Source organism: Chiloscyllium punctatum, chromosome 8 (assembly GCF_047496795.1).
Source record: "Chiloscyllium punctatum isolate Juve2018m chromosome 8, sChiPun1.3, whole genome shotgun sequence".
Taxonomy (NCBI): Eukaryota; Metazoa; Chordata; class Chondrichthyes; order Orectolobiformes; family Hemiscylliidae; genus Chiloscyllium; species Chiloscyllium punctatum.
Window position 1 is genome coordinate 78215273 of NC_092746.1, and position 13031 is coordinate 78228303.

Below are 13031 nucleotides of genomic sequence, written 5' to 3' on the forward strand. Positions count from 1 at the left end.
CCTACAACATGTCCATGCCTTGGCTGGCTTGCCAGCAGGTGCTTCAAACGGATGACCGAAGGATTCACTCACATAGATAGTTTTGACGGGGCAGGTAAACATTGTTCAAGACTGGAACCGACCTCTGGTCTCATAGCTGTTCTTTAACATCGTACCTCCAAATAATTCATGATAGATACAAATTCTATATCAACAAACATTAATATATTACTTCTAACGTAAAACAAGACTTTAAAACTTTAAAGACTTTAAATGGGAAAGGATGAGGATGATGGTTAAGTGTCATGTTAAAAGGAATTTGTGCAGGTGAAAGACCAAGAAAGATACTGACAACTTCTTTTGGCAGGGTGTACAAAACAAGGAGTAAAACAAAATGTATCCAAATTGCAGACCCACTGGACTGAATAAGTGCCCAGGAAAGAAGAGATGGAAACATTAGTGGAATAGAACATACATGGGGAAGGTTTCTCAATAACTTAGGCAATGTTACGAATGGATCTAAAAATGAAGACAGTCCAGGAGTCAATAAACACGAGGACTGACAATCACAGGAGCTTATAAGTCAAAGCAGCAGGCCAGTGGATTATTTTGCAGGTACCGTGAAGGTAATTTGAGACATGATGAAGTTAGTGAAATTTGAGAGGAAAGAAAAATACCAGGAGGTTTCAGTCACACAAGAAACCAAAGAGAAGAATTCCAGCAACAAAGGAGAGGAGTGAGACTTAGTCACAAATCATAAACATAGAATAAATTCAACTATGGATCAAAAACAATTCGTGCACAACCAAGTTCAACCAAAGAGGTTGATGCAGTCAGGAAACTTTGTTAGCAACAGTTAAATATAATGTCTTCAGTTTTGCCAATATTAAAACTGCAGCAATTTCCAAGACTTGATCGGCCAGGCCAGATTATAGAGTGAAAGCTCTTGATTATGATAGTGATAAACATTGTACAGTTTGATGCGACTAGCATGAAGTTGAGATTGTGACACAGTAATGATGTAATCAATGGGTAGTTATATATATGGAATAGGAACAAACAAAAGAAAAGGAGCGAAACTTCTGTAGGGTGGATCTATAAAATTGGAGAACAAATCATTCAAAGCAACTTTAATCTTAATTTGGCTAATCAAAGCTATAAAGCAGACAAATTGATGTTTAGTCTGGGACTAGACTCACTCGCTTAATAGTCATATTAATTATATGAGTAATAAAACAATAAACAACAGTCAGGCTTCTGTGATAATATTTTCTGATATTAACCTAGTGACAAAAGTTAGAAGCAGAAATTATGGAGTCTATTGATGACCGATTGTTAAATTACTACAGAATTGAGACAAACTATTTTCAAAGAATGTGTTAACACTGCAAGACCAAATATTATTCGTTAACTTCTGGCATTTGGATTGAAATCTACTTCATAGTGTTTCAACAAAATCTATGGTTGTGTGAAATGATTGAATAGCTGTTACTCCCATAATAGGTGTAAATGTGCAATGCAAAACAAATGCTCAGAAGTAGTTATAAATTCAATCACATGAACCTGACAAATGAAAAAAATTATGCTGAGGCATTAACTTCTGTAACTTAGGTGGCATTTTATTCAATTTCGACATTACTGGCGGTGGAAAACAGGAATGTATTCTACTCCCCAGAATAAGTTTACATTTATAATCAAGAGAATTCACAAAAAAATCATGCGTTAAAAATAATTAAGTTAATAGTTATTCTTATTCTTACCTGCTGATATGCCCAGTTGAGTAGTTTGTATCTGTATGATCTTCTCATAGGATAGCAGAGACTGAAGAATGCATGCAGCACAGCATAGAAGAAGCTGATAAGTCCTAGTTGTTTTCGTACCAACATCCAGTGAGCCAGCCATTGAGGAAACTGTCGGTATTTGGTCCCATGATAGAGCTGAAAAATGGCTGCCAAACTTCCTGGTAAATACACCGAAGCCAAAAGTATAATGGCAACCACTGGAAGCATTTTGTTCATGACCAAAATGGGAATTCTGTAGAATACGTTTTTGCTTTCAGTTATATAGGGATGAATGATATCTCTCAGTAAAGTATATAAGAAAACAACAATGGACAATCCCCCAGCTAGCTTTACAGGAAAGCGCCAAAGTGGGAAAAACTCCAGCTGGCTATCAAGTTGTGAAGGATATTCAAAGTCATCAAAAGGAGGATGTTTTGGCCATTTTGAATTTCTTGTTGATATCCCAGAATTCTGCAACACAAATTAGATTTTGATTCAGTGAACAAAAAGAAGTAGGTGGCTTTCAAATGAGCAGAATTTTCCTTCGTTTTATTTTATAAATATGGAACTTGAATAACTGGGCAAGTTGCCTACACAGCTGTACAGCTTTAACATAACTATCCTCTGCTATAAGTAGAAGTACTCATTCCAAAAAAAATCAGAGGTTTTCTTCTAACTGACGCAACCTATAATTGGGAATGGGGACAGGCGTGGAGTTCTGGAACAAAATGATCAATCAGACGATTCATGTAATGCTCACATGCAGAGTCACAGGGTTTTTACAGTGCAAAATGAGGTCATCCAGCTCATCATGTATGCGCTGGCTCTCCAGATGAGCATCCTCTCCATGTAATATTGTACATTCCTCCCTTTCTAAAGAACCATTTAATTCCCTTTTGGATGTTGTTTGGGACATTCTTGAAGAAAACTTCAACTGCTACGGCATTCCTAACTCTGTGATGAGTGACAATGGCCCTCAGTTCATGAGTGAAGAACTCAGCCGTTTCATAAATGATTGGGAAATTCTACACCTTACACCATCTTCATTCTATCCCCAGTGAAATGGAAAGGCTGAATTGGCTATCATAATTAGCAAAGGAGTCATAAAACAATCGAGCAAATCCAATACATACCTACTCATGGCAATCCTCAAGTGGAGAAACACAACTACTGAAGGCATTAAAAGGAGTCCACTAAAAAGGACTCATAGTATGCAGCACTCAAATATTCTTTCAATAGGCAAGAAGTTATTAAAACCAGAAGTACTATAAAGCTGGAGAGGGTTCAGAAGAGCTTTTCGAAGATGTTGCCGAGTATGGAAGGTTTTAGTTATGAAGAAAGGCTGGACAGGCTGGGACCTTTTTCACCGGAGCATAGGGGGTTGAAAGGTAACCTAATAGAAGGTTATAAGATAATGACAGGTATAGATAGAGTTGATGGTAGTTATCTTTTCCCCAAGATGGGGAATTTCGAGACTGGGAATTTCAAGACTGGGAACACATTTTTTAAGAAGAGAGGAGAGAGATTTAAAAAAGACATGAGGCATTTTTTTTTAAAACACAGAGTGTGGTTTGCATGTGGAATGAAGAAGTGGTGGATGGGGATACAATTATAACATTTAAATGACAATTTGATAGATACATGAATAGGAAAGGTTTGGAGGGATTTGGGCCAGGAGCAGGCAGGTGCGACTTGCTTAGTCTGGGATTTAGCATGGACTGGTTGGACAGAAGGGTCTGTGTATGTGCTGAATGACTTTATGACTCAATGACTAGTAACAGGTGTGAATAGCAAAATCAAGGTGAAATGGCAGAAAGCCAAATTTAAACTTGACAAGACTGCTGAACCATTGCAAGAGTTGAGCATTGGGGGATCCGTCAGAAAAGGAAACTTCATCACTCTCAACAAAAAAATAGCTGAAGTGGCAACTTTGGGCCCATGTAAGCAGTTATCACCTTAATCTTATATGGTGGATGCAAATCACAACTGTAGGCACATGCTCAGAACTGGAACAGCTGTTCCTCAAATGCAGGCAGCCGAACAGGAAGAGGTGAAGTCATCACTGTGCAGACCATGGATCAAACATCAGTCTTAGAGGTCCACAGCAATCCAAAAACAGCAATGGAACACCAACAGTTATCGCAGCAACAACAGGTGACACAGGAATGATGCTCCCCACGGGAAGCACATCACTTGGATGTACAGCCAACAACAATGTGTATATGCATCATAATGAAACCAGCACAATTTAAACAGTGTGGGTGGAATCTTACCAGGCTCTAAGTGATGAGATGAGTGGCAAAATTTACTGAGATGGTGGACTCAACGTGGAGATCATCTTGCTGCAAAGTCTCTGTTTTGCTCAAAAGACATAGCATGAACCTTGCACTGGTGTGTTGGGTTCCCATTGATGCTCTTTATTAGGGAAATCAGGGTCAGGATCCTCTGCTCATAAGGTGTAAGGAACTGAATGACAGATGGTGTGTTATCTTGACTTTGTCTGTCCTATTCCGTGATGTTTTATTACTAGAATGAGGGGGAGGCTCTGTTACAGAAAATCGAAGTGGGAGGCATAGTTATTACTGTTGGTGCAGGTTTCCTAGAGCAAGAGAGTTGGCAGTACAGTAAGCATGCAGAGTAAGTGGTATGGCAGTTTGGGATGGGTCACAGTGAGTGGGGAAGTTGTTGCAGGCAATAGTGAGAGTGATAGAACCTGAGCCTTGGTGAGGAATGACTGCAGTAAAGATAGAATGAGTATGAGATATCAGAGAGAATCACAGCACTTGTGCAGGCAGAGTGGAGAAAGGCAATGATCAAATGGCTGAGACTGCTTCAGTGAAGGTGGCTACCTCAGACCAGGCTGGTATGGCCTAGTAGTGTGTTCTCTCCACACTGATACTGGGGTAAGAGGAAGTTCTACCCATGCACTGTCTCATCCAGCAGAATCACACAAGGCAGCTCCACACTGTCAGTGTTTGTCCAGGTGCATCTTGGCCTTTTTAATACATTGTCGCCCCGTATCTCCAGTGAGTGGTGTATTACTCCAGGAACAGAGCGTGATGAGTCGGGACAAAAATAGGTCATGATTCTCGCTATGAGGGCTTGAACGAAGCTTGGTAAGATATGTTGAGCAAACTGGCTTGGCCTCATGGCAAAAATTGTTTCATCAAACATGCACAACTTACACTTAGAATTAGAAACAGAATTAGAATTTGGTTGTATTGTCATGCGTATTCAAGAACAAAGGTATAGGCATACAGTGAAAAATGTACAACATCACCACACATGGTGCCATCTTAGGTAGAAAGTACCTAGTTACAAATCACAGGTACTAATATAAATTAGGTACAAAAATTAGGTACATTACAGTCCTTCATTATGTTAAATTAGGAAAATTAAAAAAAATTTAAAAGATAAACAGCCAGAAAATAGTAAGATTCCTCCATGTGTGTGGAGTACATGTGCAGAGACTGAGGAGGATAACAAACTGCTAATGCACAAGACCAGTTGGGTAATGTAGTTAATTCAAAACGTTCTTGATGAAAAGGGGGATTTGAATGAATGAATGAATAAATAAATAAATACAATGAAATAAAATTCAAAACTGTACTGATGTTTGTCCTGGCTAACTGCAGTCATGTGAGCTCTACCATGAGGCATTGACAAAGGCATCCATCTCGTAGCCAGTTTCAATAAAATCACGAGCTTGATGGCTCGTAACAAACTCCCAACCACACTCTCAGGAAGTACACTTGACCACTTGTTGAGTGTAAACATTTTTCACTGTTTCACTTTCACTTTTTCATTTATAGTTTAAATCTGCGCCCTCTCATTCTTAGTCCCTTCATTAGCGAGAACATTTTCTCCCTATTTATTCTGTCCACCCTCTTCATGATTTTAAATTCTTCAATCAGATGTCCTCTCATTCTTCTCTTCTCCGAGAAAAACAGTTCAAGTTTCTCCAATCTATCTTCATAACTGAAATCGCCCATCCCTGGAATCATTCTCTTAAATCTTTTCTGAATACTGCCCAATGCCTCCACTACTTCCTTCATCCGTGGTGCTCAAACTGCAAAATCGAACTACTGTCTAAATAAGTTCCACATAACTCCTTGCTCTTGTACTCTGTTAATAAAGCCTAGGATGTCATATGCTTTGTTAACTGCACTACCAACTTGTTACATCACTTTTACTGTCTTTTTGCATATATTACCCAAGGTTCCTCTACCCCATGCTTCTTTTAGTGTTGAGTCTTTTATTTTACTGGTTCTTCCTTCCAAAAATATATTATCTCACACTTTGCTATATTTAACTTCACCTGACACCCATCTGTCTCTCCACCAATTTCTAATGTTGTTCTACACTATCCCCTAATGTTTACAATGCTTCCAAGCTCCTATCATCTGCAATTGCACAAGTTCAACAAGGTCTAGGTAATTAAGCAGTAAAAACAAGCATCCGAACACGGACCTTTGGTGAAATTCACAGTAAAACCTCCCCCCAGCCTGAAGCACATCCATTAAGCATTACTCTGTTTCCTAACACTCAGCCAAATTTATATCCATGGTTCTGCTATCCCTTCATATTCTATGAGCTTGGCCTTTGCTCACAAGTCTGTTGTCTGGTACTGTATCAAATATTTATTGGTAGCCTGCATGAACTACATCTATAAAATTGCCTTAATCAATTCTTTATTACCTCTTCAAAACAAAAGTTCCAGGAACCTAAAAAAGATTTACATCAATGACATCCGTTCTTAATGAACCCATACTGTATTTATCCACATGCCTATTTATTTTGTCCTGAATTGTTTCTTGATGTTTCCACTGAAGTTAAACTGACTGATACTGTTTAGATTATCCTTATACCCCTTTATAAAAGAAGGGATAACATATGCAATTCTCCAATCCCTGAGTCTAAGGAAGACTAAAAGATTATTGCAGTGCATCTGAAATTTCCATTCTCACTTCTTTCAGTAAACTTGGATATCAGTTCCAGTGCCTTGTTAACTTTAAATACAAACAGCTTACTCAATTCTTCATCTTTGTCCATTTTAAACTTTCAGTGACTTAATTTCTTTCTCTTTCACTGTTGCCTGCATAACATCTTTTTCCTTGGTAAAAATAGATGCAAGGTCCTAGTTTAATACTTCAGTCTTGCCATCTGCTTACACATCTAAAACCCGTTTTGAACCCGAATCAGTCTCATTCCCCACTTTCCTGCCTTTTTACTATTTATAAAATTACAATGGATTTCCCACGTTAGCTGCCAGTCTCCTTTCATATTCCCTCTCTGAGTCTCTTGTTTGCTTTCTCACCACTTCTCAGAGTCTTCTGTATTCACTCTGGTTCTCAATTGTACATCTGTCATAGCACATTTTTTAACTCTATCTTATAATTTCTACCTCTTTCTTTTTCATCCAAAGAAGTCTGGATTTGTTATCTACCCTTCCATTGATAGTACCTGAACCATCTTTTCTTTAAATGACAATAGTGTTGGTTGTTGGTGGTGCAAGGCAAAAGTGAACAGTCATGGGGTAAGAACCAAAATATGCGTCGCGAACAGGTAGATGGCAGAATGACAACCAACTGAAACAACTGGTGATGCAACAAAAATCAGGAAAAAGGGAGCAAAATAGGACACAAAAACAGAAATTGCTGGATAAGCTCAGCAGGTCTGGCAGCATCTGCACAGAGAAATCAGAGTTAACATTTTGAGTCGAGTGACCCTTCCTCAGTTCTTTCAGGTTTATCAAAATAGGGTAGACGTTATGGTCTGAAATTATTGAATTCAGTTTTGAATCCTGAACACGACAAAATGCCAAATAAAATGATGAGCTACTTTTCCTCAAGCTTCTATTTAGTCTCACTGGAACACAGCAGAAGGCTGAGGAACAGGCGTGTCAGATGGTGGAGAATTAAAATGACAGCTGATCAGAAGCTCAGGACCACAGGATTCTACTTGAGGATTGAAAAGAACTGTTCCACAAAGAGGCCACATAGTCTCACCATTGTAGTGGAAATTGCACTGTAATCGATAACCACAGCTCACTAAATTGAAAGGCATACAACATACATCATTTTCAAAAAAACAACAAACTGTGGATGCTGAAAATCTGAAATAGAAAACAGAAATTGGTGGAAAATCTCAACAGGTCTGGCAGCACCTGTGGACAGAAATCAAGTTAACATTTCAGGTCCAAAATGGTAGCGAGTAAAAGGACTTTTTTTATACAGAAGAGGGTGTGGGGAGAGTGGGGACGAAGTGAATAATAGGTGGAAATAGAGCCCAAAGAGACAGAAAAACAGTTGGACAGACAAAGGAGTGGGTAAAGGTCATTCTGGGGAAATCAACAGCTGCTAAATCTCTTGCAGATGGTGGATTGCTTGGGGTCTTAGGCAGTGAGTGGAAGGTGAAAAAAACTGGAGTTGCATCAAATTTGTGTATATTGAAAGAAGACATGGGAAGGCAAGGGGTTGTTAGGGAGATTGAAGAGTGAGTCAAGGTGTTGCTGGAAAGAATTGTCTCTTTAGGATGATGAAAAGTATTTAATGTCACTTTGAGATGCAGGAATATAGAAGCTAATGGAGTAATGGAGTTTAGGGGAGGTGATGGCTTTATGGTATTATTGCTGGATTGTTAATCCAGATACCCAGGAATGTTCTGCAGACCTGCATTTGAATACTGCCATGGCAGATGGTGGAATTTGAATACAATAAATAGGAATCTGGAATTAAGAGTCTATTGATGATCATGTATACATTATCAATTATTGTAAAAATCCATCCGATTCACTAATATCCTTTAGGGAAGGCAATTTGCCATTCTTACCTGGGTTAGCCTATATGTGACTCCAGACCCACAGCAATGTGATTATCTCTTAACTGCCCTCTGGGCAATTAAAGATGGTCAGTGAATACTGGCCTAGCCAGCGACGCCCTCAGCCCATGAATGGAGAAAAGAAACGGAGAAGGTAAAGAGAGAAGGAACTCTGCTTCCACATTTCTCTTTTCCTTGAAGACATTCCTTGAAACCCAAATCCTTGGGAAAAGTTGATGATCACCACTCTTACTTTCTTTTTATTAACTTTGATGTTAAATTGCAATCAATTACATGGCTATGTAACATCTTAGGATTTAACTAGGTCAAAGGTGCGAAATACAAGCCACCATTTTACTTTTTCACACAGTACTAAAGAATGTCAAGTGCAGTTCTATTCTTCATTGGATAAACATAATTAGTTCAAACAATTTGCACTGTTGCTTCTATCACAATTTTGTAGGTAAACCTTAGTAGCAATTCTTGTCAAGTTATTCTTTACCTCCATGGGCTCCCCAAGTTGCCTTCGAGGTCACAAGCAAACATTCATTTGAAACTAAACAGTGAGGAAAGAAAAACAATGCAGATGTTGGAAATCTAAAGTGGAAAATGCTGGAAAACTTTAACAGGTCAGATGACAGGGGAGAGAGGAATATAATTAATATTGCTGGTTGGTGACTTTCAAATAGGACACAAATTCTCTTTTGATCAAATTATTTACTACACAACTGCTTGTCCATTAGACTACCTCTTCTCTTAGCTAAGATGAGGAGTTCAGCTGTGTTTGAGAGGAGGTGGTGGTGTGGTGTTATTTTCCTTGGTTAATCAGGAAGTCTGATAAAAGGAATGAAACTGGACGGAATACTCAGCATCAACCAAGATATCTGTAAGGACAATAATTCCCAGAGCCCCGGTGATCCTGCAAACTCCTGACTTGTATGTGAAGGTTTATGCCAAAATAGAAGAGCTGCCCCCTAGAATGGTCAAACCACAACCTGACAGTCATTGTCACAGAACAATGCCCCAGACACTGCCATCTCTACCTGTGGGTATGTCCTGTCCCATCAATTACACAGACTACTAGAGATGTCAGCACACTGGTATACAGTCAGGATGGAGAGGCCTTGAGAATCCTCAACATTTATTCCAGGCCTCATGAAATCTTATGGCATCAGGAAACTTCCTGCTGACTTGCTTCCTGAAAAGGCAATGAAAACAAAATCCTGACAGATTTCTGTTAAGAAAGGGGATGAAAGGTTATTAGGGGGAGGTATTAAATCAGATTAGCCACTAGGTATTAAATGGTGAAGCAGGGCTGATGGGCTGAATGGCCTACACCAGTTCCTAATTCATATGCTTGCAGTGTGGAAACAGGTCCTTTGGCCAATAAGTCCATAACGAGTCTAAGAAGAGTAACCTATGCAGACCCATTTCCCCACACGACCACCCGACACTAACCCCATCTAATGCACCTAACCTACTCATCCCTGAACACCGTGGGCAATTTAGTTTGGCCAATTCACCTAACCTGCACATCTTTGGTCTGTGGGAAGAAATCAAAGCACCTGGAGGAAACACACACAGTCACAGGGAGAACGTGCAAACTCCACACAGATAGTCAGCTGAGGCTGGAATCGAATCTGGGTCCTGGTGTTGTGAGGCAGCAGTGCTAACCACTGAGCCACTGTGCTGCCCATATACGCGGTCATATATTTGTATAATTACCGCCTATTTCTATCCCCTTCAGCTGATGATTCAGTACCTTTCCATGTTGCAACTCCAATTTGGAGGAAACACTGAGCGTGGCACAGACACAGTCTGTAATCTAGGTACAGGACATCAACATTCACCACACTATTAGCTTGCAGCACACTACCAACAGAGATGGCTGTGTCCGAAAGGGCTAGATTATGTCCGCAGCTAGTGATGAAGGAACCAGTGAGAAGGAAAACAGTGATTCACACTTCCCTCACCAACATACTTGTGGCGTGATGCATTGTCAATATCTGTGAGATTCCTTATGAAGGTGAACTCCAGCCTTCACATTGAGAATATCCTCTACCGTGTTGTTTGAGACTACCACCATGCTGAATGGGATAGATTTTGAATAGACCTCGCAACTAAAGATGGGGAATCCATGAGACAAATTGGGTCATCATCAACAACAAGATTGTGATCCAACACAATCTGTAAACTATGGGCTAGCATATTTCCCATCTGCTATTACTACCAAGGTAGATACGAACCCTATTTCAATGAGGAGTGCAGGAGGGAATGCCAGGAATACCCTGGGTATACTTAAAAACGAGCATCTGGTGAAGCGACAACAAATAGTTGTGTGGTTGGAATTTCAGAATGAAGGTTTAGTTGACTGGACACTGGCCACTACTGATGGAGTGATTAAACTTTGTGAATGCAGAAGAGGCCAGAATTGGTTAACTGAAAATATTTCAGAGGATTGCAAAACTATAAGAGATACAAGAGATAGGGAGGGGCAACGCCAAACAGGAATTCAAAAATACGGATAACAATTTTAATAAGAAAATGCTGCTGCACAAGGAATCAATGTCAATAAATGTGTACGGGGGGGAGAAAAGGATGTTCCAGTTAGGATATAGACAGCAGTGTTTGGATGACCAGAAGTTTTGAGAGGGTAGAATGCAGGAGATCAGTGAGGAATCAATGGGAGTACAAGTGTGTAATAACTCTGGAAGCCTGACTGAAAGGAACATTGTTTATTATTGAATAGTAAGACAGAGCCACTACTCATGACATACATAGGCTCATTCCAGACCAGGACAGACAGTTCAGGAGACCTCTCCCTGGTTTACATTTTACATGATTTTTAAAATTTCACAATTTTTCCTAATCAACCTGTTCAGAGACATTATTGCACATCCCCAGAGCAGCTGGGACCTGAACCTAAGTCTCATGATTCAGTAATAGAGACACTACCTCTACACCACAGGAGCGACCCTTGGATCTACTTTACAAAGGACTCAGGTGACGAGTTCCAGCTGAGCAGGCCATTGCTTGTTATCAAGGAAACTCATAGTCAATGAGCTCCACAAGGAGATGAATTAGTGATTCCCCATGGGTGTGGAGGGGTTATCACATTCTCCAAACCACACCCCCCCCCCCCCAAACCAGATCAAAGGGCTGACCCTCGTTCCTGTGATGATGGAGTGACTTGCGCTGCTTTGCCAACGCCTTATTCCTGTTGTTTTTCAGGTCTGGTTGGAAGGCCACGTAATAAGTAGGCAGAAGTCTCTTCCAATAAGACCAAAGAGTCACTGTAGAAGGTTTGTCCTTTGATGGCAACACCCAACTGAGTTTCCTCCACCTCTGTCTCCATCACTGAGCCGGAGTCCTCATAGACCTCTGGTCCAGTCCTTGAATGTTTAGTGAACTGAATTTCCCATCCACAAGTTAGTGCAAAGGATGCCAACAGTGGTGTGTCTGGCAAAACAATCGCTTTTGGGCAGGGTTTCCACTGACAGAGGTGGTCAATGTGTTTTTTTTTGCTATCTTCTCCCCAGTTTTAATCATGTATGATACTAGCCACTCTTGGAGAATGTTCTCGGTTACTCTTTGAAAGATGATGCAAGCCAAAGATATCCCAAAGGGCAAGTGAGTGCACTCATACAGTTCTTTGTGAGTATTTACAGTGACGAACTTCCCATGTGACACCTCAAGCTCCAGTTGGGGCGTAGGCATGGCTGATATGCAATCTGGAAAGTGTGTGACCCCAGCCAGCATTACATACAAGTCTTCTGTGTGTGACATCTGTTGACCTTCAGTTTATAATCCTCACAAAGACAGCTTTAGAACTACAACTATTGGTGCCACCCATTCAGCAAATTGTACTGGTTGCATGATGTCAAGTTCCTCTAGATGTTCATGATGCCAATGTTCCTCCAGATGTTTCCATTTGGTCTCAACTTTGGCATGTAGGACATGGGGAACCAGCTGTGCCTTGAAGAATTTAAGTTAAGCTTCAGGGTCTACTTGGATCTTGACCCTGGCACCTTTTCTCTTGCAATTGCCATCTTGGAACATTTCAGGATACTTCTCAATGACTTCATATGGATCGTCAGTACCCAATTTAAAGATCAGTTGCCAATCCGGGTGATTTTCTTCCCAAAAGTTGCGATCTGGTTCTTGCACCGCCATTATGGCAAGTAGGACAGTCTGCTGCCCATGTGTAACTGGGATTACATTGGTCTCAATAATACATAATGGCTCCCCACTGTACATGGCTAACCTAGCCTGGGTGTTCCACAAGCTTAAAAGCAAGATGGCTCAGAGATTTCTAAATGTTTGCACCTCAAGAATAGATACAGCAGCACCTGTCCTTACCTCTATGTCTGGGGCTAGCCATTAACCTGGAATTTTATCTTAATTGAAAGCACTTTGGGAGCAGTGATGTAATTTTGCTATATGAATTCCTCA

At 40.3% G+C, this 13031-nt stretch overlaps 1 protein-coding gene across 1 annotated transcript in view; it reads right to left on the bottom strand.

The window, feature by feature from the left end:
- Positions 1–13031, bottom strand: part of LOC140480678 (STEAP1 protein-like) — a 47886-nt gene that overhangs the window by 23044 nt on the left and 11811 nt on the right. Inside the window, exon 3 of the mRNA XM_072575886.1 lies at positions 1740–2231. Within this exon, the coding sequence (XP_072431987.1) occupies positions 1740–2231 (492 nt within the window). The remainder of the gene's footprint in view (positions 1–1739; positions 2232–13031) is intronic.